Source organism: Lonchura striata, chromosome 3 (assembly GCF_046129695.1).
Source record: "Lonchura striata isolate bLonStr1 chromosome 3, bLonStr1.mat, whole genome shotgun sequence".
Lineage (NCBI taxonomy): Eukaryota > Metazoa > Chordata > Aves > Passeriformes > Estrildidae > Lonchura > Lonchura striata.
In genome coordinates this window covers 110328031-110352684 of record NC_134605.1, presented here as the reverse complement: position 1 = coordinate 110352684, position 24654 = coordinate 110328031, and the positions used below count along the sequence as shown (strand labels likewise).

The 24654-nt window shown below is 49.4% G+C and overlaps 2 protein-coding genes across 2 annotated transcripts; both read left to right on the top strand.

The window, feature by feature from the left end:
• MCM3 (minichromosome maintenance complex component 3) lies at positions 1-9712 on the top strand. Its single transcript, XM_021549736.3, has 17 exons — positions 1-302; positions 758-870; positions 1427-1635; positions 2186-2316; positions 2508-2746; positions 3455-3563; positions 4155-4308; positions 5348-5479; positions 5934-6142; positions 6607-6781; positions 6892-7018; positions 7273-7423; positions 7563-7703; positions 7833-7933; positions 8299-8381; positions 8901-8976; positions 9192-9712. Exons 1-17 carry the CDS (start codon positions 222-224, stop codon positions 9388-9390), a joined length of 2430 nt encoding a protein of 809 aa, XP_021405411.1. The 5' UTR covers positions 1-221; the 3' UTR covers positions 9391-9712.
• A 4377-nt stretch (positions 9713-14089) lies between these two features.
• LOC110481224 (interleukin-17F-like) lies at positions 14090-16514 on the top strand. Its single transcript, XM_021549740.2, has 3 exons — positions 14090-14113; positions 15010-15230; positions 16277-16514. The coding sequence occupies exons 1-3, from the start codon at positions 14090-14092 to the stop codon at positions 16512-16514; spliced, it is 483 nt and encodes a 160-aa protein (XP_021405415.2).
• The last annotated feature ends 8140 nt before the right edge of the window (positions 16515-24654 follow it).

Here is a 24654-nt window from a genome sequence, read left to right as displayed (position 1 = left end):
GCCGCGTTTGGCGCGAAACGGGAGCGCGGCGGGGGCGGATCGCCGGGGCCGGATCGCATCGCGGGGCCAACCCGGCTTCCCCCGTCTCCTCTCGGCTCCTCTCGGCTTCCCCCGGCTTCCCCCGGCTCCTCTCGGCTCCTCTCGGCTTCCCCCGGCTCCCCTCGGCGCTCACTGCCTTCCCCGGCAGCGGCGGAGGGATCCGTCCCAGGGCGGCCGGCAGAATGGCGGCGCCGGCGGGCGGGCTGGAGGATGCGGAGCTGCGGGAGGCGCAGCGCGATTACCTCGATTTCCTGGACGATGAGGTGAGACGAGCTGGGAGGCGCGGGTGCTGCGTCCCCTGCATGCCCCCGGGGTTGGGGAACACCTGATCCGTGTCCCCATGTCCCCTTCTCCCTGTATCCCCGGGGATTGGGGAGCATCTCATCCCTGTTTGCCCCCGCCCCATGTCTACTCCCGAAGTTGGGGAACACCTGGTCGCTGTTCCCGTCCGTCGCCCCTGATCCATGCCCCCGGGAACTGGGAGCTACCTGATCCTCCCCGCCATGTACCCCAGGGGGTTGGGAGCCCCTGGTTCCTGTGTCCCCCCATTGCTACCGGCTTTAGGGAGCACCTGGTCCCTGTGTTGCCCCTTCCTGCTTGCCGGTGGGATGAAGGGGATCCAGCTCTGCAGGAATGGGCTTCTGAGGGGTTTTTCACACAGGCGGACATGCAAAGTGAGTTGATTTTTGGGTGTGTTTCACTCCACTCCCACTTGTAGGAAGACCAAGGGATTTACCAGAGCAAGGTCCGGGACATGATCAGTGACAACCAGTATCGGCTCATCGTCAACATCAACGACCTGCGGCGCAAGAACGAGAAGAGAGCCAGCAGGTGGGTGTGGGGCAGCTGGGACACTGTGCTTGTGAGGTGTTTCAGAGGTCCAGCCCTGGTTCTGCAGGTCATTTGTCACAAGAAAGCACCAGACCTTGTCCTCTGGTGAAAGCCAGGGTTTCCCCAGCCTCACAAGGAACAATTCCTTTTCAATATCCCATCTATTCCTTCCCTCTGGAAGCATGAAGCCATTACCCCTTGTCCTCTCCTTCCATTCCTTTGTCCCAAATCCCTGTCCAGCTGTCTTGGAGTCCCTTTAGGCACTGAAAGGGGCTCTAAGGTCTTCTCCAGGCTGACCAACCCCACTTCTCTCAGCCCTTTTGAGGATGCTCAAGAATATATTGGACTAGCCTGGTCAATCTGGCTTTTCAGATATTCTTGGAATCTTTCTCCTATTTGCTGTTGGTGCCAGTGCACCTTGCACAGAGTTGTGATGGATTTCATGTTTTTTCACCTCCTGCTCCTGGAAAACTTGTCGAGCAAGTGGGGGAGTGGGGAAAAAGTGCTGATGAGGAAGGGGTTGACCCACCTGCTTTGTGACCTCCCTGTGCTGCAGGCTCCTGAGCAATGCCTTCGAGGAGCTGATCGCCTTCCAGCGTGCCCTGAAGGATTTTGTCGCCTCTGTCGATGCCACCTATGCCAAGCAGTACGAGGACTTCTACATCGGGCTGGAGGGCAGCTTTGGCTCCAAGCACGTGTCCCCACGGACACTGACAGCCTGCTTCCTCAGCTGCATCGTCTGCGTGGAGGGCATCGTGACAAAGTGTGAGACTGGGGTGTGGAGGGGCTGGGGGTTTGCTGTGGAGGAGCTGGAGACCTCCAGGAGCTGTGGTGTGGAGAGGGACTTGGGATAAGGATCTGGAGGGACAGGACAAGGGGCAATGGTTTTACTCTGACAGAGGGTAGGATTAAATGGGATACTGGGGAGGAATTCTTGGCTGTGAGCAGGAGGAGGCCCTGGCACAGGTTGTGCAGAGAAGCTGTGGCTGCCCCTGAATCCCTGGAAGTATCCAAGGCTAGGCTGATTGGGATAGTGGGAGGTGTGTTTGCCCATGGCAGGGAATGAAACTGGATGATCTTTAATATTCCTTCCAGTCCAAACCATCCTATGATTCTGTATCCTGGCAGCCTGGGCCAGGGAGCTTGGCTGAAGGTCTTGAATGTTGGGGTGGTCTTTAAAATCAGCCAGTCCTGCCCATATTTGACAGTGAGTTGTGACCCAAGTAATCTTAATGTTGGAGACCCGTTTGGGGGCTGCCTGCTGACAGAGGGGTGGGACATCCCAGCCCCTAACTCCTCTCTTTTCCAACCCCAGGCTCTCTGGTGCGTCCGAAAGTTGTCCGCAGTGTCCATTATTGCCCAGCTACCAAGAAAACAATTGAGCGCCGATACGCAGACATGACCTCCCTGGATGCTTTCCCATCCAGCTCCATCTACCCTACAAAGGTGAGGTGAAGCAGCAGCAGGTTCCTCTAGGGAGGATGTGCCAGCTTCAATATGGAGCTGGTGATCCCCAGCCTCCAGTCCTGCTAAACAACCCTTTCCAGCAGCCTTGTGCAGAGTGGGTGATGCACCCTGTGTCCTCCCTGCTCTTCTGAAAAATGGTGCTCATCTTTTCATTTGGCTTCCTGCTTTAGGATGAAGAGAACAACCCACTGGAGACAGAGTTTGGCCTCTCGGTCTACAAGGACCACCAGACCATCACCATCCAGGAGATGCCTGAGAAGGCCCCGGCGGGGCAGCTGCCACGCTCGGTGGATGTGGTTCTGGACGATGACCTGGTGGACAGGGTGAAGCCTGGGGACCGCATCCAGGTGGTGGGGACATACCGCTGCCTGCCAGGGAAGAAAGGGGGCTACACTTCAGGCACTTTCAGGTGGGTCTTCTGGGGCTTCAGCCCTCTCACCTTGTTTGGCTGGGTCTCTGGAAGGTGAAATCTGGCAGCTGACCACCAGAGAGTTGGGTCAAACAGTGGCTTAAATCACTTGGAAGTGGTTTGCACCTTGATCCTCTTTAGCAGATATGCTGAGTTGGAAAGGATCCACAAGGGCATCAAGTGCAATTCCTGGCCCTGCACAGTTCACCCTAGCAATGCCACCTTGTTCAGCCCTTGCAATGCCACCTTGTCCAAACTCTCCTGGAGCTCTGGCAGCCTTGGGGCTGTGCCCGTTCCTTGGGGAGCCTGGCCAGTGCCTGACCACTGTCTGGTGGAAGAACCTTTCCCTGACACCCAAAACAAACCTCCCCAGACCCAGCTCCAGCCATTCCTTTGGGTCCTGTCACTGGTCACCAGAGCACCCTATTGGTGCCACTTCTCCCCTTCCCCTCATGAGGAAGCTGTAGACTGTGGTGAGGTCTCCTCTCACAGTGTGCAGCTGTGACTTCCAGCTGTGCCCAGAAGGGTTTGGATGTTTTTAAAAGATGCTCCACTGATGATCCAGCAGAGTCAGATCAAGAGTGCTACAGCTGTCAAAGCTTCCCACTCCCTTCCAGGGCTTCCTAGACCAAGTGATGGCCCTGTGGAAGCTTCTGCCGTGTCTCTGTGGGGTTTGCAGAGCTGACCACAGCTGTGTCCCTTCTCCAGGACCATCCTCATTGCCTGCCATGTGAAGCAGATGAGCAAAGACCTCAGGCCTCTTTACTCTGCTTCAGACGTGGCCAAGATCAAGAGATTCAGCAAGAGCCGCTCCAAGGTATCTAAGTTTTGTCTCCAGGCATGAAGTTTCAGCTTGGCATGTGGCTAAGAAGGTTCTTGTTGGGTTGCAGGTAACTTTTCAACCCTCTTAGCAGGTTGTTGGATTACCTAACTAATTCTCTTTGAATTTTTTGCTTAGACTGTGATCAGGGCCTGTTGTTTTTCTGGCTGCTTCTGTACTGCTTGCAGAGCATCCTTCCTGCTGGCAGCTCTGCTGTGTTTTGACTCTACCAGCAGGTTTCCAGGGAATTTGCTCTGCAGGAGAAACACTTAGTTTCTCACTCCAGACTGAGATAATGGGGTTCTGTCCCAGCCTCTCATGCTCAGAGCATTTCTTTGTGGCTTTCCTTGCTCTCACTGCTTCCAGTGCTTGTTTAGGTGACAGTGACTGGATTGTCCTGGATTGAAGATAAATCCCACTGTGAAAGACAGCTTTGCCCAACAGTCTTCTCCTTTCCAAATAATTTTCATCCATGTGGCTCTGATAGGAATGAGCTGAAATTTGGGCTGAAATGCTCTTTTGAAGTATTGCTTGTTCTTGCTTGCTCCAGCCCATATGACAGGCCATGCTCTGCCTCTTCTGCCTTAGGATATCTTTGACCAGCTGGCCAGATCCCTGGCTCCCAGCATCCATGGGCACGAGTACATCAAGAAGGCCATCCTCTGCATGCTGCTGGGAGGGGTGGAGAAGATCCTGGAGAACGGGAGCCGCATCCGAGGAGACATCAACATCTTGCTGATAGGTCTGGGAGGGCTGGGCAGAGGCACCCTTGGTTGGTGTTGTTGGGGGGTGAGGGAAGGTTCTGGATTTAGTTTTGTGGAGTAGCTGAGGTTAAAAAGGACATCTGGATGTTCAGGGATGTGCAAGGGCTGAGTCGGTGTCACTGGTGGGTCAGGTTGCTCTGGGACTTGTCCAGTTGGTTTTGAAAATGTCCAAGGATGGAGATGTGTGCAGATGTGGAGTCATCAGCACAAAAAAAGTGTGGACCTGTTAGAAAGTGCACAGAGGAACCTTGGACAGGAGTGCAAAGAGTAGACCTCCCTTGCTCTGGAGCTGAGCTGGGGTTGTTCTGCCTGGAGAAATCTCCAGTGACACCTTGGAGCCCCTTCCAGTGCCTAAAGGGGCTCCAGGAGAGCTGGAGAGGGACTTGGGAGAAGGCCTGGAAGGACAGGACAAGCGGGAATGGCTTTCCACTGCCAGTGGACATGGTTAGATGGGATATTGTGAAGAAATTTTTCCCTGTGAGGGTGGGGAGGCCCTGGCCCGGGCTGCCCAGAGAAGCTGTGGCTGCCCCTGCATCCCTGGAAGTGTCCAAGGCCAGGCTGGACGGGGCATGGAACAACCTGGGGTAGTGGAAGGCATCCCTGCATATGACAGGGGGTTAGAGCAAGGTGACATGTAATGTCCTTTCCAACCCAAACCATTCCATGTTTCTTGGGGATTCCATTGCCTCTGTGAGCCATTATCCCAGTGTTTGCCTATGGTCAAGGAGACTTTGTTTCTGATGTCCCATTGGAGTTTCCTATATTCTGAATTGTCCCCATTGCCTCTTGTCCCATCACCTCAAGTCTCTTTTCTCCATCTTCTCTATTTCCTCCCATGGGTTTATTGATGATAGTGGGAAGATCATCTGCTTACCTTACTTTATGAAGACTGAACAAAACCCTTCTGTCCCCTTTCCCCTTCACCTCCCCCTGCTCTGAACACCCCCAAACCAGACACAGGGTGCAGTTGGTATGCAGGGGATGAGTTATTTCTAAATGTGCCATTCTCCATCCCAGGAGACCCTTCTGTGGCCAAATCCCAGCTGCTGAGGTATGTGCTGAGCACAGCACCCCGGGCCATCCCCACCACTGGCAGGGGCTCCTCCGGCGTTGGCCTCACTGCTGCCGTCACCACGGACCAGGAGACAGGTGAGGAGCACCTCTGATGGCTGTTAACTCCTGGCAGGCACCTTGGCATCCAAGGCTGCTCATCTTGATGATCTGGGAGCTCTTTTCCAGCTTCAGTGATTTTATGGTGTTGGTTCTGCAGTGACCTGCTCCACCAGAAGCTTTATGTTAATGATCATTCGGGATAGTGGGATCCCGTGTTTTGGGATATTTTTCCCACCTCTCTTAGGTGGTGATTTTCTTTCCTCTTCTTCCACTTGGTGCCACATTTAGCAGCCTTCCTCATGGGTAGGCATTCCTAACCCTGATCCTTACCCTAAGCATTCTCTCTGCTCTAGAGTTGGGTCATAGAGCAACCCAGAAGGATTCTGCTGCACCTTGATGTTCACCCTCATCCCAGGGGTGATGGATCTGGCAGGGCAGGAGATGTGTAGGGCCAGTGGGTGGTGGCTGACCCTGTTTTCCCCCATCCCAGGGGAGCGACGCCTGGAAGCAGGAGCCATGGTGTTGGCCGACCGGGGCGTGGTGTGCATCGACGAGTTTGACAAGATGTCCGACATCGACCGCACGGCCATCCACGAGGTGATGGAGCAGGGACGGGTCACCATCGCCAAGGCTGGCATCCAGGCCCGCCTCAACTCCCGCTGCAGCGTCCTGGCCGCCGCCAACCCCGTCTACGGCCGGGTGAGTGCTGCTGGTACCCTTCCCTGGAGAAGGGAGGAGGCAGCTGGTGAATTCCAAAAGATCCCCCAAATCGGTGACTTGGATGCGTGGACAGCAAAGACCTTGTTGGTTTGGTGTCTGTCGTGGTCATGGCTTTCCTGTAGGAGAGCAGCTCCTGGGGTTTCTCACTCTGTTTTGGTTCTGCCTGGGTGTTTGGGCAGCCCAGTGGATCCTCGTGCTGGTGATGAGCCTCAGTCTTGGTGTCTGATCAGGGATCACAAAAAACACTTGTTTTACTTGGAAATAAGAGCCTTGCAGGAGGGGAAAAGTGGCTGTACTGGCGCAGCAGGCTGGTTTGGTGTGCCATCCATCCACCCATCCATCCATCTTTTTAGGCCTGGCCCAAGGAGATCCTCCCAACCTCCCTGGCAGCCAGGACTGGCCAGTGAGGCTCTCGTGTAACCCCTCACGCTGTCCTTCCCCAGTATGACCAGTACAAGACGCCCATGGAGAACATCGGCCTGCAGGACTCCCTTCTCTCCCGTTTTGACCTGCTCTTCATCGTGCTGGACCAGATGGACCCCGAGCAGGACAAGGAGATCTCGGACCACGTCCTGCGGATGCACCGCTACCGCAACCCCAACGAGCAGGATGGGGATGGTGAGTCCCATCCCTCCTCAGCCAAGTTCCCCCTTGGTGGCAGCTCCTGGGGACTATCAGAAGTTGTTTCACAGGGTAAAATCATATTCTCTGTACATTCCCCTTTCCAGCCATGCCTCTGGGCAGTGCTGTGGAGATGCTGGCTACGGATGACCCTGACTTCATGCAGGAGGAGGAGCAGGAGCTGCAGGTCTATGAGAAACACGATGACCTCCTGCACGGGCCCAACCGCCGCAAGTGAGTCCCTTCATCCCCTGGAGCTCCCTGAGGGTGTCCAGCACTGTGGGTTCATGAGTTTGGCCTGAGTATCCAGACAGTGCCAGCGATGCTCAGGCTGATCCACGGGTAGGATGCTAAGGGAGCCTTGCTTGATCTCTTGTGCCAGCTGGGGAACATCTGGAGCTGAATTCCCTACACAGCTGGATGTCCATGGAGAGGGTATAAATGGATGGGAAGCCCATCCCCACTGTAGCTAATGTGCATTCCCACAGGGAGAAGGTTGTCAGCATGGAGTTCATGAGGAAGTACATCCACGTGGCAAAGATGATCAAGCCCGTGCTGACTGAGGAGGCGGCGAGCTACATCGCCGAGGAGTATTCCCGCCTGCGCAGCCAGAGCCAGATGAACTCGGACGTGGCAAGGGTGAGCCCTGGGAGCAGCTCCTTCTTGGGCCAGGAGGAGGGAAACTGAGGCACAGGCCTCTCTTCTTATGAGTGTTTTCCACCTTGGATGTGAGACCTCTCAGTGAGGGTCACACAGGCACCTCTCTCTGTCCCCCCAGACCTCCCCCATCACTGCCCGGACCCTGGAGACCCTGATCCGCCTCTCCACAGCCCACGCCAAGGCCAGGATGAGCAAGACTGTGGATATGCAGGATGCTGAGGCAGCTCTGGAGCTGGTGCAGTTCGCCTACTTCAAAAAGGTGGGAGGAAGGTGTCCCTCTGTTCCCAGGGGATCCTGAGATTGTCAGGATTTTGGGTGCTTGGGGTTGGTCCCTAAAAGCAGCTTGAGTGCAAATGAGGTCTGAGTCCATCCTGCCTTTGCCACACAGGTGCTGGAGAAGGAGAAAAAGCGCAGGAAGCCGGCGGAGGATGACTCTGAGACTGAGGAAGATCAGGAGTTGCAGGACAAGGAGGAGCGCACAACACGGAGGTAGGAGCCACAGCAAGGGAGTGGGAGGGACATGGTGCAAAGGGCAACAGCCTCTACCAAGGTTGCCACGGGCCGTGGGGACTCCACGTTTTGCTCAGCCAGGTGATTTGTCCCACTCCATTTGTAGTAGAGAAACATCACAATTTCATGGATAAAGAGCTGGCTGGATAGCACTGGCAGAGGTTGCCCAGAGAAGCTGTGGCTGCCTCTGGATCCCTGGAAGTGTCCAAAGCCAGGCTGGACAGGACTTGGAGCAACCTGGGATAGAGGAAAGTGTCCCTGCCTATAGCAGAGGGTGGAACAGGATGATCCTTATGCTCCCTTCCAACCCAAACCCATGGGTGACCTCTCTTTTCCCCTCCCAGAAGGAAGAAGGCGCGCAAAGAAGGTGAGGAGGGCTCCTATGACCCCTACGACTTCAGTGACGCTGAGGAGGAGATGCCACAGGGTGAGTCCCTGGGTTTGGTGACACCTGGCTCCTGGGGGTGCTCTGCTGGGTCTGCACAGCCTGGGGAGCAGCAATGTTGCTGCTACCTGTGGTCCCTGGTGTACCATTCAGAGCCACAGATCCATATGGGACAGGGTTAGGTGGGATATTAGGAAGGAATTCTTCCCTGTGAGGGTGGAAAGCCCTGGCACAGATTCCCAAAGAAGCTGTGGCTGCCCCTGAATCCATGGAAGTGTCCGAGGCCAGGTTGGATGGGCCTTGAAGCAACCTGGCATAGTGGAAGGTGCCTGTGCATGTAACAGGGGTTTGAACTGGATAACATTTAAAGTCCCTTCCCACCCAAACCATTTTGTGATTCTATTGCTGATTAACTTTTTTCCATCCACCTCCAAACCACAGCATAAATAACAGTATTGGGATGCAGTTTGGCATCACCCCCTATCCTGAGCCCAGCACTTTTGCTCTCTGGGCACTTGGTCACCAGGCACAGGGTGAAGGTAACTCTTCCTTCTGCTCCAGTTCAGGCACACCCTCCGAAAACGCCCGAATCCTCAGGAGCTGGTGAAGGGAAGAAGGTGGAGTTGGCTGAGCCAAGGTGAGTGGGGGCTGTCCCTGTGTGTCCACCTCCCACAGTGGCTCCAGGCTGTTGTCCCATGCTGGAGATGCATCTGTGATGCTCCCAGCTCCAGCTTTTGCCTTTCCTACTGAGTGCTGCTGCTGGAACGGGGAAGGGCTGAGGCATCCTGGGCTGGGAACAAGTGGAAGGATTTTTGTGTATTCTCCAAGGGTGATTCCTTCTCCTCTGACCAGGTTGAAAGCGTTCAAGGCTGCTCTCCTGGAGGTGTTCAAAGCCTCCCATGCCCAGTCTGTGGGCCTGAAGAACGTGATGGAATCCATCAACCGCGACAATCCCGAGCCCTTCTCGTCGGCCGAGGTGAAGGTGGCCCTGGCTCACATGCAGGATGACAACCAGATCATGGTGTCTGATGACATTATCTTCCTAATCTGAGCCTCTGGGTCCAGCAGCCCAAGTTGTTCACAGACTCTCAGTTTGGAGACTCATTGTGTTTGAATGCTTCATGTGGCTGAGCTGGATTTGGGGAGCTCAAGTCTGTGCACTTCCTTGCTGTGCATTTCTGGCACTAAAGAAAAGAGCCAGGAGCTCTGGAAGCTCTTGTTGTCTTCACAGTGGAGTATTTGGGAAGTGGTTTCTGCAAGGAGATGAAAGGAAAAACTTAGGAGGAAATTGTCAGTGTTTTTAATGTATTGTTTTTAGCTTTGGTGTTAAGAGTTACAGCATTTAAATAAATAAAAAACTCTGGATTTAGGAATCCAGCATTCAGTGGTGGTGATAAGAAGCAATATGAGAGCTCCACTGTTAGTGAAGCTTTTATTTCCCCCTTTTTTTCCATTTTTTCCCCATTATATAGCCTAGATGTTCTTGTCTCGCAGGGAAAGGTGCCTAAAGACCATCCTGTTGATTCTGCCCTTCCCACTCCTCTTGTGGAGGATGATTCCTGGCAATGGAGGGCCAGGTGTAGTCTGACCTGTTCCACTGCCCATGGGTCAGCTTAAATTTCCAGATTTCACACCCCTGATGGGGGTTTTAGCCCCAGGGAAGGAACTTGGAAGGTCTCAGAGCTGCCCAGGGAATGTGTCCCTGGCACAGATGGATTCCATCTCCTCCTTTTCCTGCCTTTAGCTTGGGATCATGTCCTGGGGATGGCAAACTTTCAAGAAAAGCTGTGCACACAATCAGGACAGTTCTGGCAGCTTGTGGTCCAGAGCTGATGAAGGTTTGGGTTTTTCTTCAGTTTCTTTTGTCTTTGTGAGTTTGAACTTTGGAGGAACCCCTGAACAGGTTTGTTGTTGTCACTGCCTATCCAGACACAGCTCCCTTCTTCCTGGGTGCCATCAATCTTTATTTGGGTTATATAAATGTCTCTACTGTTCACCCATGGTTGGCTGTTTGGGGGGATGTAGGATTCCCACTTGTGGGGATACAGCTGCACTTACACAGGTGGGATTTGTGCTGCTGTGGAAGGACTTCAGCTGCCTGGTGAGCTCAAGACAGATTTTGGAGCTCCTCTCATCCAAGAAAGCAACTGACAGCAGGTTTTGAGGGGGTTTTGTGTGTTTGCAGCCTAAGGATCTCTGAGTGGGTGTATTGTGCTAGTACAGAGCAACCTTGGACCTTCAGGCAAGGTCTGGCTCAAAATTGCAAAAACTGGTGAAAATTAAACAAACACAGATCCTCTTCTCTGGAGATGGGATGGGAGAGCTGGGATTGTTCAGCCTGGAGAAGGATCTGGAGAGATTTAAGAGCCCCTTCCAGTGCTTAAAGGGCCTCCAAGAGAGCGGGACAGGGGCTTGGGATGAGGGATGGAGGGACAGGACAGGGAGAATGGCTTCTCACTGCCAGAGGGCAGGGATAGATGGGGATGCTGGGGAGAAATTTTTTCCTGTGAGGGTGGGGAGACCCCTGAATCGCTGGAAGTGTTCAAGGTTGGATGGGGCTTGGAGCAACCTGGACTAGTGGAAGGTGTCCCAGCCCATTCCGTAATTCCATGATTTTGTGTTTTCCCTGCCCTTAGAGCTGAGGAACAGCTAATACTGAGTTTCTCGTGAGAGGACACCAGGAGGAGCTCCAGGGTAGAGAAATCTGGGTATTTCCCTATCCTGTACCCGGGGCTGTAGGCTGTGGGTGACTACCATCCCCCTGTGCTGGTGGCCACCCCGGTGCATGCTTTACAATTGGGAGAGGTGTCTTTGTTGACGAGAGAAGCCTGGAGAGGCAGGAGCAATCTCCTGGAAGTACAAAGCTGTGTCCTGTGCTGCAGCTGAAATTTTCATTTGACCCTGTCATCTGGAGATTCGGAGGCTGTGATTTCAGCCTTTAGCTGCTGCAGGCTGTGGAAGGTGCTCTGAGCACTTGGTCTTGTGGAAGGTGTCCCTGCCCATGGCAGGGGTGGGACTGGATGGTCTGTAAGGTTCTTTCCAACCCATATTATCGCGTGACTTAATCATCCACAAAAACCTGAACCTAAGCATGTAACATATCCTGCAGTGCAGGCAGTGCTGATTCTTTATAGGAGCTCAAGAGTAGAAGAGTTCTGGTAAGTGGAATTAATATTTAATCTCCAAGCCCTTGATGTGTGAGAGGGAAAAGCTTTTTGAGATAACTTTATATTCCTACCTATAAGGAAAAAAATCTTCCCTGTAAGGATGGGGAGGCCCTGGCACAGGGTGCCCAGAGAAGCTGTGGCTGCCCTGGGTCCCTGGAAGTGTCCAAGGCCAGGGTTTGGAGCAGCTTGGGTAGTGGAACTGTATGATCTTTAAAGTCCTTTCCCACCAGAGCCATTCTGTGATTCTAGGAATAAAAGTATTTTCCTTCCCTTGTGATGATTCACGTTTGGTGGCCTCCTTTGTGATTTTTTTAGTAAACTTCAACTCGTCAAGACAAGTTCAGCAGGAAATTCTGGGTCAAAGAGGGAATCCCTGCTGAAGTTAGAAGCTGCTGAAGACACAAGAAGTGAGTGGAAAGTGGTGGTGGGGGTTCATAACCCAGTATTTGGCGTGACAACGTCATTGCTTCGTCACACGTAACCATTTCCACTCAACCCCGTTTTTGCACAATCCAACCCGTTTTCATGGCAGTCCCCTTTCCTTTCACGATGAACACTCAGGGGGAAAAAAAGGAGGTCAGCTTCTGGGCTAAAAAAGTGGATTTCTGGTAATTCTACCCTCTCTTGCTCCTCCACGCTCCGTGTCACATCTCAGTAGGTGTACTGGTGAACATTTAGGCCAGTCAGAATAGGAGCATGTGTCACAGCTCTAGTGTTGCCTCGTGTGGACTTGATAACCTGAAATGTGACAAATGCACAGGAGGAGAGTAGCTGGGCTCTGAGCAGCCGGTTGAACCAGACCACAAAGTCATGACAACATCCTGCAGTGATGTAAAGCATCAGTCGATGCAGATTTCTGCTGCTGTGATTCAAGGGAGGTGACAGAGCAGGCACCATTGGTCCCTTCTCCTTGGAAAGTTCTGTGAATTTGTGAGAAGTTTCTGATTTTTTTTTTTTTTTTTTTTGTAAGAAATCTCTTTTGTGGGAACTGTTTTTTTGACTGAAAATGTCATTAATCTGTTGATTCCCTGGATGACTGAAGATGAATTTGTGTGAAAACACTTTATTGCTTTGCTTCCAGCTTGGCTACATAGCTTTGAGAAAGGTTTCTCTCAGTGCTTTTCTCCACAAATAAGCTTCATCCAGTTGTTATGTGTTGTTTTGGGGTTTTTTTTGACATAAAAATGGCTTTTACTCCCTAAGAGACCTGCTGGTGCTCCAGGGAAACACCACATGCACAAACTTTCCAGTTGGTAGCTGCTTCTTTGTGGACCACAGGATGAAGAATCCTGTTTTCACTTCTATTTTCATGCCTCCCTCTCCTGTTAATAATTAAGTGAGGTTTGTATGATTGTGAGGGGGTTAAATCTTCCACAGACACAAAGGAACAGGAGCAGGTGGAGGAATTCAAATGAAGGTTCTGACCCAGCTCTTTCAGGGCTCTTCAAGGACCATGGTCAACCCTAGTCCCACCATATTCCATGTGAGTCCCACCAGACAAGTCAGGAGAGGCTTTCCTCACACCACCTTGCTGGCTACAGGGCCATGGGACTTATTGGAGTGTTTTGGGATTGTGCAAGACTTATGGGATGTACAGAAGCAGGAGCAAAGTGTGCAAAGGAAAGGATAAAGGTGGATCAGTAAGGAACTGTGTGTGTGGGAGTGCTAAAGATATCAAAGATGGACTAGCTCCAGATTATTCCAAAAGTCTGGGCTCCTCCTGGTGCTCCAGCCCCTTCCCCAGCTCCATTCACCACTGCGTATGTCCAAGGAGCCCATCCAGGAGAAATGCTGCTCCAGTATTCCAGCAGCACAGCTCAGGCAGGGACTGGGAGTCAAAGCTGAGCCAGAATGGGGCTCCTGGTGGTGGTCAGGGCCCTAACAGGGTATGTATGAGAATTCTCCATAGTGTGTCACCACTAGCAGGGAAGGCATCCCAGCTCCTGGTGTCCTGACACCCCAGAAGGAATTTTAATGGCACTTATTCTTCCCCTGTCCAGTCCCTGATGGACACAGGGATGCCTGAGATGGGGTGGGTGTGGATTGTGCAGTTGAAGGGAGGTTAAATGTTGATGTTCCATGTCCTGCCCTCATTTTGAAACCCTTGCTGGGTGTCTGACTTTGCAGCTTGCTGATCTCTGCTGTTGGGCTTGTTTGAGGCACGTGGGAGTGCATCCACACAAGTTTGTGGTGAAAGAACACTATTATTAGAAAGAGGGGAGTGGAAAGGAGTGAAAAAAAACCCCACCTGCCTGAATAATTCGCTTTTTTTTAAGTCCTTATCTCTTGATCTGCCTGAATAAATGGTATTGGCTGATTTGGGATGCTGGTAGTAGTATTTGCCCTTCCCTTTTTTGGAGTTAAATGGGAGGAAGTGGGCTAAAATTTGCAATATCAGCTCCTAACCTCAGGTTAGGTAAGCCAGCTGTGCTGCAATGGAAAGGATGGCAGTGCCTCAGCTTTGCTATAAAATGGAGAGCACAACTGGCTTTAAGACAGAAGCAGGGTTGAACGGGTCTCAGAGAAGGAGAATTCTCTTGTCCGATTGCCCTAACATCCACCCAAAGCAGCAGGGAGGTTACCATGGCTTTCACGAGCTCTGCTGGGGTAAGTACTTATATTTAAAATAGAGAATAAGATGTATTTGCTGCAAGACAGAAAGCAGAGTGCAAATCCCCTGATTTGTGCAGAAAACCCTTTTAGCCTTGCTGGGAGCTGCATGGGATGCTGGGTGTGGCTGATGCAGCTGCTTGGTGACTGAGTGATGAGGGCATGCTTGCATGGGCATAATAAACCCATTATTTATTTATCTCATCAGCACTGCTGATGGGGGATTGGCAGAATCCTTTTTGCAGACAACATGTTATCAAAACTGCTGAAATTGCACTGTGGATACCTATGCATTTGAATTTCAACCTGGGTAGCATTTGCAGCACTGTCAGCTCCTGTGATTTTCTTAAAAGCCCTGCATTTATTTTGGCTTCTTTTTAGGAACTGGTCTTAATGATCCTTGTGGTTCCCCTTCTGTTTAGGATATTCTATGATTCTAATATTTACTAAAACTCTGCCTACTGGAAATTGCTCAAGAATCCCAGATTTTCTTGGGAAAAGGGGTATTTCCATCAGATGGCTGTGGGTGGCCAGCTTTTATTGTCCTGAGAAAACCATGGCTGGGCAAGGTTTTAAGCTTAGGCACAGGGGTCAGCTGAGTCCTTACCCCAGGTTTTAGATTAAAAGATGGGTCTGTGGGACCTCAGAGTAGGATCTTCACAGCTTGTTGGACAGGTGCTCTTCCTATTGCAGAATCAACTGTGAACCAGCATTTAAATCGGGGTTTAGCATCAGTTATGATGAGTTTTATTAACATAATTATGCTATTTGCTCATCTTGGCCCATTTCACACAAATATAAATATGAAGATGGTCCAGTCTAACCAAGACTTGGCTCTTGGTGCTCTCTCTTTCCTGACTGGGCAGAACTAACAACACCTTTCTCTCCCCCAGTTCAGATCTCTGTTTTTGGTGCTGGTTTTAGCCCTCACTGTGAGGAGCTCACCCCACAGAAAGGCTGGTGCCTCTGCAAGGCTGAAAGAAGGTTGCCTGAACCAAAAGGATCCCAAATTCCCCACAACAGTGAACGTTGAGATTCAGATCAGCAACTCAGATCATGCCTTTGGGATGGTCCATGATGTCAGGAACCGGTCTCTCGCTCCCTGGGATTACAGGTAACTGTTCAGTTGTTCTCTAAATTGTGAGGGCTGTGCCACAGATGGTTTTTTGTGCTGGCTGTGGTTCATTCTCAGCATATGTCCAGAGTCCCATGAATATTGCAAACACTTCTGACACACCCTGGTGTTCTGATATTTGTTGGGATTTCTTCAGGAAAAACTGTTTGCAGTGCAAGGGGCTATCAATGAAATGGTTTCCAATCTTTTTGTCAGTCTTTATCAATCACAGAATCATTGAGGCTGGAAAAGCCCTCTGAGGTCTTTGAGTCCAACCATTTCCCCAGCACTGCCAAGGCCACCACTGACCTGTGTCCCCAAGTGCCACATCCACACGGCTTTTAAAGCCCTCCAGGGATAATTCCTGGGCAGCTGTGCCAGGCCTTAACAACCCTTTCAGGGAAGAGATTTTTCTTAATATCCAATCTAAACCTTCCCTAGAGCAACTTGAGGCTGTTTCCTCTTGTCCCTTGTTCCCTGGGAGCAGAGCCTGACCCCCCTGGCTGTCCCCTCCTGTCAGGAGTTGTGCAGAGCCAGAAGGTCCCCCCTGAGCCTCATTTTCTCCAGGCTGAGCCCCTTTCCCAGCTCCCTCAGCCCCTCCTGGTGCTCCTGGAGCTTTCCCAGCTCCTCTGAGCAACTTTCTAACTCCTCTGGCCTGAGCTTTTGGTGCTGCATGAGGTTGAAATAACAATGAAATTAATTATTCCTCTGGGAAAAGAATGATGTGAGTACATTGACATTTCGCATCTTCCTAACAGAAAGAAACACCCAAATGCTGAAATTAAAACCAAACAGAAATGAATAGGCCAGTTGTGAGCTCTGCATTATTTAACCCAGCTCCGCTCCATTCATCAGCTCCTAAAGAGTGATACACCAATATTCCCCATTTCTAGGAAATCATTGTGAAACCATTGAGGATTAGGAAATCCTTTGCGTCTCACAGTGAGAGCACACAGGTTAAATAGGACGATGGGGATATAAACAAGAAGGTCCTACCAAACCACAACATCCAGGTGCTTAAATCAGTTTTGTGTCCCCGTTCCCAGGCTGGACGAGGATCCCAACCGCTTCCCACGGGTGATTGCCGACGCCCGGTGCCGCCTGTCGGGCTGTGTGAGCCCCCAGGGGCAGGAGGACCACGGCCTCAACTCGGTGCCCATCCAGCAGGAGATCCTGGTGCTGCGGCGGGAGCGGCGCGGCTGCGTCCCCTCCTACCGCCTGGAGAAGAGGATCATCACCGTGGGCTGCACCTGCGTCACCCCCGTCATCCAGCACCAGTCCTAGCAGCAGGCAGCCTAGGGGAGAGGAAGTATTTCCCATAAAAATCCCTCTGGTGAAATCCCACAGCTGCCCGCCTCGCGCTCCAGGAATTCAACGCGTCGTTCCCCTTCCAAATCTGAGCAAATTGTCTCGTGAAAGTCACGATTCTTGCTGTTGTTCATTTATGGATTTCAGGATGGAGATCGTTGGTAGCTGATGGTGGAAGGGAGGAAGAGTTTTGTTTGTGGCCCCTAGCAGTGCTTTTTAAAATTTATTTTTTCATTGTGGTTTATATCAGTTTGGTGAACCAAATTAATTATAGTTTATGAAGTTGTTCTTGGCAGTAAATTGCCCTAATTGAATACATGCCCACCAGCACTGCCACAAAAAATTCCTCATCCTGCATCTTCTCCCTCCCTTCTTCATCCCTATCCCATTTCCCTTCTCTGGCCATCCCTGCTCACTGGGATGTCAGTCAGACATTGGTGCCACCAGGCCTGGTTGTCACCACAGTCTGGGTTTATGTCACTGCTGCAATTGATTTACTGCAAAACATTTTGGGAGGTAACTGACTCCACTTGTTGAGTGCTGAAATGGTAAACAACCAACAGATATCTATATTTCTATTTATGTCTTCTATTTATAGCTGTATTTATGGCTCTGTGTGTGCTCAGAGTATAAAAAAATTGATAAATTTAATCTGTATTTATTCAATAACTTATCTGCTGAATAAAAATAATATTTTATTTTAAAAAATAGTTTTTCATGGTAGTTCAGAATGACAAGAGACACAGAGAATGGGTTTGTGCTGCAGTAGCACTGAGAGATTTCGGCACAGATCGGGTATTTTCCTGTGCAGTGAGATGAGTAAGAAGGAGCAGAAGAGAACTTGCAGCCTAAATAGATGAAAAGACTCAAAGAAGAGGCTGAAAGCAGTGAAGGGAGGTTCTGCAGGCAGTGGTGGCAATGGAATGAGGTTTTTTAGACCGCTGGGATGGTGTCTAGGAATGGTGGGAAAAAAAGATAGGAGATGTCACATTCCAGGGCTGCAGCCAGAATTTGGGATGGTTCATTAGAGCTGGGAAAGGTCTGTCCTAGCCTCCTCCAGGCAAGCTTTCATCCCTATAAGCAACTTTCTCCTCCCCCAGCTGAATGGTTGGCTGAGCAGGAATGCAGGGAGATGTTGATGGCTTAATCCCAGTGCTCCCCAGCCAGGAAATTCTCAGGTGCTGGGATTAAAGCCTGGATGAGGATCCCTCACATCAAGGAACCAGGAACTACCTGCAGGGCGTGGTTTCCTGCTGAGCTGAGGTGTCCTGCCTTAGGAAATGAGGAACTGCCCCTTCCCTCCTGAGCTGCACAAGGAACACAGCCTGGCACAGCTCCCTGTTCAGGAGCTGGACTGGGTGATCCTTGTGTCCCTGAGGATATTCCATGATCCTATAACTATCTACTCTTTTATCAAATTACTGCAATATCGCTTTTTTTGACATTGCTCCTCTTCCATCAGAGCTGAGCCAGGCTCTCAGACCTCTGCTTCGGTTTCTGCTGCAGGAGGTTTTAAGCCTGCATTTCCTTTTACATTTAAATCAGGACAAACCCACGCAGGCATTCTAGTCTTTCATTTTGACTGCACAGAAACCACTTTAAATCAGATCCACCTGGTGCAGGTGGACCCTGGGTTTCCTGCTCAGGGTGGGCCAGGTGAGTTGCTGGGTCCAGATGAATCAAGGCCAGGTTGGATGGGGCTTTGGACCACCTGGAGTAGTAAAAGGTGGCAGGGGATGGAATGAGATGGTGTTTGAGTTCCCTTCCAACCCAAAACATTCCACAGTTCTGTGATTCTACAAGTCTTTCATATCTCCTCTTGTTGGGATGGATGAAAGTTTGACAAGAAAGTTTAACAGATATGTATGCTTGGCAGAAAGATTTTTTTAATGTAGAATCTGAAGAAGGAATGGCAATGAAATCGAATTTTGATATAGAAGAAAAGAATTGCTGAGCCAGTCTTACTGGATAACTAAGAAGGCAAAGGGTATGTTAGTTAGAAGGGGTTTTATGGCTTAGAGAAAAGGATAAACCCACCACAAACAGAAGATTCTTTTACCAAACAAAAAGATTCCACAGACAAACAAGACTGCCCATGTTGCAAGTAGAAAAAACGTCTCAGAATTTTCCACTGCAAGAAAACTGAAAAAAAACTTCTAGCTTAAACTGTAACATACTAATTTTTTGTGATTGGAGAATAGTAACATGAATATGACAACTATAGTAGTTATGATAGACTATAAGTAAAAGTATAGATTGGTTTATTAAGATGATCGGCAAAGAAAATTATATAATGCATTGTAACCAAAATTAAGGGGTATTCAGACTTGTCTGCAGCTGGAGCTGACAGCTGTAGGCACAGGCTCTGTCACCCACGGCCCTGGACTGCTATACCATCTTGGATACAATAAATTGCATTTTGAAGAGCTGCCTGAAGTCCCGCATCTCTCACTCAGGCTCTTATATCCTCTGGTGCTCTTCGGTGAGTCTGAGGTGTGTTCTGTGCCCCGTGGGTCACTGGGAGCCACTCCAACCATCCGTGGGTGCCCTTCTCACTCCGTTAGGAGCATCTGCACCGTTTGTGGCAGCAGCTGTTTCGTTATGACCACCGAGCTCTTCATGTGGTGCAGAGCCAGCCCAGGGAGGCGTCTCCTGCTCTCCTCTTTCAGTAACCCCTGACCAGGAAATTGCAACCTGCTGCTTACTCCTGACCTACTTCTCTCCACAAACCTGCCTTGTGGGGCTGCCCTCACTTGTTTTTCAGGGAGAAAGATACTCTGCATCTCTCCTCTCATTCGTCATTACTTTGACATGGGGTTCACGGCATCATCCTGTGCTGATGCTCCTAAAAACCCACCAGCTTACCCCAAGAGTGGTCCTGACTGGATGGCTAATGAAGTAGCTAATTAGGAAAATACATAGGTGGCTAATTAAGGAAGTCTCACCCATGGGTCGTGAGGTTTTGCAGGCAGAGCACTCGACTGCAAGCCACACACCACTCAGGGAGGCATTGCTTGTACGTGGGGCTTGTTTCCTCCTAATGGCATCATTCTTAGAGTGCAGCAGCTTGTAGATACAAGCCCAGTTATTTTTTGGATGCTGGTTTTTGCTGCCAGCAATCTATTAATTTGAGGTTTGGAACTAGATGATCTTTAAGGTCCCTTCCAACATAAACCACCCTGTGATTCCATGAATCAGCAAACATGACAAACAAATTTATGCTTCTTGTAAACAGCACAGTCATATCAGCACCGAGAGCAAGTGCAATTCACAGCCTTTGCTAAAGGCTTTGCTTGGTTTGTTCCTTTTGCAGCAGTGGCCCCAAACCCTGGGTGCCCAGCTGGGCATCTCTGGCTCTGAAAGGGGGCTTGGAGCAGCCTGCAGGGACTGGGATTGTTTTACCAGGAGGAGAAGACACAGCTGGAGGTGTGGCAGCAGTGCCACAGTGTCTTCCTCTAACCTGCTGGGCTAAGCGCCTCCAGTCCCAGGTTGGTATCTGAGCATCGTGGCCTTTCCTATTCCTTTTCTCCTGATTTCCTCTCTCCAATCTCCTACCTTTGTTTTTCTGCTCACTGCTCCCCTTGGCTGTGTGTTCTGGCAGCTGATCCTGGTGTGGCAGCTCCCATGGGATGTTGGATCAAGCACAGTGCAGAGCCCCCTGCACTGCCATGGGCTGGGGGCACTGCAGTGACCCAGCACAGGTAGATGCTTCCTCACAGACCTGTGGTTTGACCTGGGGTCGTGTTGACCAGAAAGTATCTCAGGCCTCTTTGGACCCCTGACCACAGGCAGATGCTCCTGGGAGTGTTCAAAGACCACAGCAACCTATTCCACAAAAATCACCACTTTGGAAAATGTTACAAAATTAATTATGTAAAGAATGCAAAGGTGGCAAGCTAAAAGGTTGAAAAAACCCAAGAATTATCTATTTGGTAAGGCAGAGGGTTAATGGCTGGAAAACCGACATGGTTTATTGGGATTTTGACATTACAGGCAGAATTTTAAGGTGATGAGCAATTTTCTGATCAGTCCAGAAATTCTCTGGAAGAGTGATTTTCTGAGCAGTCCTGTGGGGATCTCTGGATTGGTGCCAACATGATGGGTACAGAGGATAGGATAAGTTTTTGTATCAACTGCAGATTCTGGAGATGGCTCAAGAGACCAGACCACAAATGTGCTCCCATGTCACCATCACCTCCACAACAGGAGACTTTCCTTGACCTTCCCTGTGAGGGTGGTGAGGCAGTGAGAGAGAGAAGCTGTGGCTGTTCCATCCCTGGAAGTGTCCAGGCCAGTTTGGACGGGGCTTGGAGCAACCTGGGCTAGTGGCAGGTGTCCCTGCCCATGGTAGGAGGATGGAATGAGATGATCTTTAATGTCTTTTCCAACCCAAACCATTCTATAATGCCACAATCTCCTTTTGTTTCCATCTCCTTCTCCCTTTTCCTTTGATATTATTTTTAACCTTGTGCTCGAGAAGAATGAGTGGGCTGATTCTGCATTTTCTACTGTTGCAAGGCAGTGACAAAAAGACCTCAAACCTGCCTAAAATGTCTGTGATTGTCTGGTACCACCTGGCAGAGCCAGAGCTGTTGGTGGGGATGGGACATGTGCTGGTGCTGGCTGTCAGGAACTGAGAGGATGCCAGCCAGGCTCAGCACCAGACACAAACTACACTTTCTGCCTTTGCTGCTCATGAAGAGGAGTTCCTGGACTGCAGTGGTCCTTGCAGGTCCTCTCAGGATATTCTATGACTAAAAACATTTTTCATATTATCTAGATTTAGTTTTCAGAGTTTCTAGTTCTAGTTCTTATTCCCCATACTTCCAGCAGGTTCAGGACCTCAGCTCACCAAAGAAATCTCTTCTTGCTTTTGGTGTAACTGTTTATTCTTCTTTCAGAAAAGTGGCTCAGCTTTTCTACTTTTTCTATAACTTCAACAGAAGATTAAAAATATGTTTGACACACTTTGGGGCTCATAGACTGACAGAATGCTTTTTTCCTGGGCACAGCTTTCTATGAGTGAGTAAAATCAGTACAAACCATCATGTTTCTGTTTTATCTGCATTCTTAGTAAGCACAATATATTTGTATCATGATCAAGGTTCCCAGTTCTGGTAAATGACTAGAGATAGTTTATCTCCTCTCTAACATGATCCTATAATTTTTTAGGGTGGCTTTTTACTTCAGACTTCTGAAACTTCTGTTCTTGGCCTGCATTGCAGCTGAATCTGTAGCACATTTTAGAAGCATCTGGCTTCTATCCAGATTGCTTTGATAAGTGGCAATGATGAGCATGATTATCTGCAAAAATCCAAGTTCAAACTTCCCTTTCTGGTGGGTTTTACTCACAGGTTGCAAAGTCACTGCTGCTCAGATTTTGCAAACTGACATGAAACTGAAATGGGGAGCAGTGCTGGACTGGAAACTTTTATGTTGGAGAGGATTTTGCAGCAATTCCACCCCCCTTCCTCCAATGACAATATCATTTAAGAGCATCAAATTAGCAGAAATTTGCACTGAAACTCTTGAAAACAAGGAGAAGCAATCTTTACCTGTTGAACCCCAAACTGATAAGAGCTGTGCATAGGTGAAAGAGGAGCTCTACTCTCTTTAGTCTCTCCTTGTGATCATTATTGACTGCAGAAGAATAAAGACACTGATGAGGTCACCCTTGTAATGATGCATTGATTTGGGATTATTCTGTGCCTTTCCAACTGAACATAGCAAGGAAGGAAATCAGTGAAGGAAAGTCTTTTGGCTTATGGTGCTAGGAGTTAGGAGAGAACTTCCAGTAGGAAAGAAATCAGTCCTCTGGCCCTATAAATCCAGCTTATTAATTAACCTATTTAATGCTTCTGCAGGAGCATGTAGATCACCCAAGCAGCCTGTAGGTGTGAGCACAGAGTTGTCCAAATAAATAAAAATTTGTTCTGTCCTAAGGCTCAGATTTAGCTGGGTTGGTAATTGATTCAACAAAAATCATGCTGATGCAAGGGAGACTGGTGTATCTTCACTAAGGCCGTGTTGGACAGGGCTTGGAGCAACCTGGGGTAGTGGAAGGTGTCCCTGCCCATGACAGAGAGGTTGGAAGTAAATGACCTTTAAGGTCCTTCCAACCCAAACCATTCCATGATGACCACGCTGATCTGTGAAGTCTGTCAGCAGAAAGCTGTTGCTTTTCCATGCTCCAGCTGTGTCATCTCTTTCTGACCTGGTTCTGAGTTTTTCCACCTCAGTATAGCTCTCTCAGCACTTTCCAGTCCCCACTACCCGTGTGCCAACTCCAGCTAGTGGCACACGACTTCCAGGGAAGACAGGGCTGGACTCTCTGTGATTTTAACAGTTGGAAGTTACTTGGGCTAATTGTAGGTAATTTGACAACACTCATTCTAGGAGCAGTAGGACATTCAAAGATTATCTAAACAACAAGGAAGTCAGTTCTGTTTCAATTTTCCTGGACTGATATTTATATAAGTCTTTGAAAACCTTGAAGGATAAGTGTTCCTTGATGTTTTTTGGTTTAGGATTTTTTTTTAAAGTCTATTCTTTCTTAATACTTGTGGGAGGGTCAGCTGGGTTAAACTTCAGGACCTGCAGGAGACCTTAAGGAAGAATAACTGGAGATAAGGTCAGAAACTAGCTAAGTTTGGATCATATACACTCCTAGATTTCTATGTTTAAGCAAAGTTATATCAATGTTTGAAGGTAACTAATGGTGTAGGCAGGAGTTCATTGCTGTGATTGCAGGTACTGTGGTCAGCCTGAATTAATCAATATTTCCTTGGTCCAGTGTTTATCTGCCAGGTCAGGGAATGGTGTGGCTGTGCTGTGGGTTTAGTTTACAGGCTGACCCACCTCGAGTAGGGTAGGGAGGGTTTGGGCTCACTGGAACGGCTGGAGAGAAAAATCCCCAGTAGCAAAAGTTGGGATGATCACAGCTGGATCTGGAGAAGATGCTTTCACCTGAGAGGAATTTCCCTCTGGTTAGAGACTCTCAGCCCTGAGCTCTGTGTCTCCACAAGTTCTGTATTTGCTATTGCATTTACCAGGGCCTCAGCGGGGCCACACCTCCCTGAGACAGCAACAAACAAAACATCCACATCTTCACCAGCCAGCCCTGCCCTCTGAAACATGGAGCATGTTCACTGGGGCACTTTTAACCCAAGTGTGCTTTAAATAAACCCACCTGCTGTGCCAGACACCCACCCACGCAAGCACCATCCAACCGCAGCAAGTGCTGTGGCACGGTGCTCCACATTTGAAGGGCTGAAAACGTGTTAGAAGCACAGGAACACAGAGAAAATCACGATTGCAATCAGCCAGATGTGGTGAATTGCTTCAGTCACCCACCTGACTCTCGTGAGCCTTCTCCTGTGTGCCCAGGTGGTGCCTCTGCTCCATGGCAAATGGGCTGAGATGGGTTGGGCTGAGATTCACAGGTGATTTTGGAGTGGAGTTAAAGCTCAGCAGGGGAAATGCACTTGCTGTTTTAGGGGAGGGAGTTTATTTTCCCCCGAAGAAACATTCAAGGTTCTGTGTTGAACCCATCTTTACAAATCCGATTGGAAACAATCAATTAGGTGGGTAACTGGGTAATTACCCAGTAGAAATTTCCTTTTTTGCTTGTCTGGTTTTAATCTCTTTGATACCACTTTATGAATAATTTCCCTCCAGGTATCTTAGCTTCTCTACTGGTAAAATGGTGTTTTCCCTATTTTTTTTTTTCCATGGGCTTTACATTCTACTGCTGCAGAGGTAGATGTTATCAAGAGAATTTAAGGATTTAACATTATGTAAGTCTCTTTTATGGTCATGATAGAGTGATTTCTTGCCTTATCAGGAACACTTCTTTAGAAAGAAAGGAGAATACCAAAGAGATTTTCACAATTTTCTTTTTTTTATTACACAAAGATAAATAAGCATTACCTTAATAGTTAAAAAAATATATATATTAGGATAATACATTAATATCATGTTTTCCAACAGCATAAATAGATTTATATAAATAGACATTTCAAAATGTAAACTAAGGATGGGTAGAGTTCCCATTACTTTTCTGCCTGGCACATGAAAGTGTCTGGATTCTGAATTTGTGGAGTTCAAGATTTTGGAG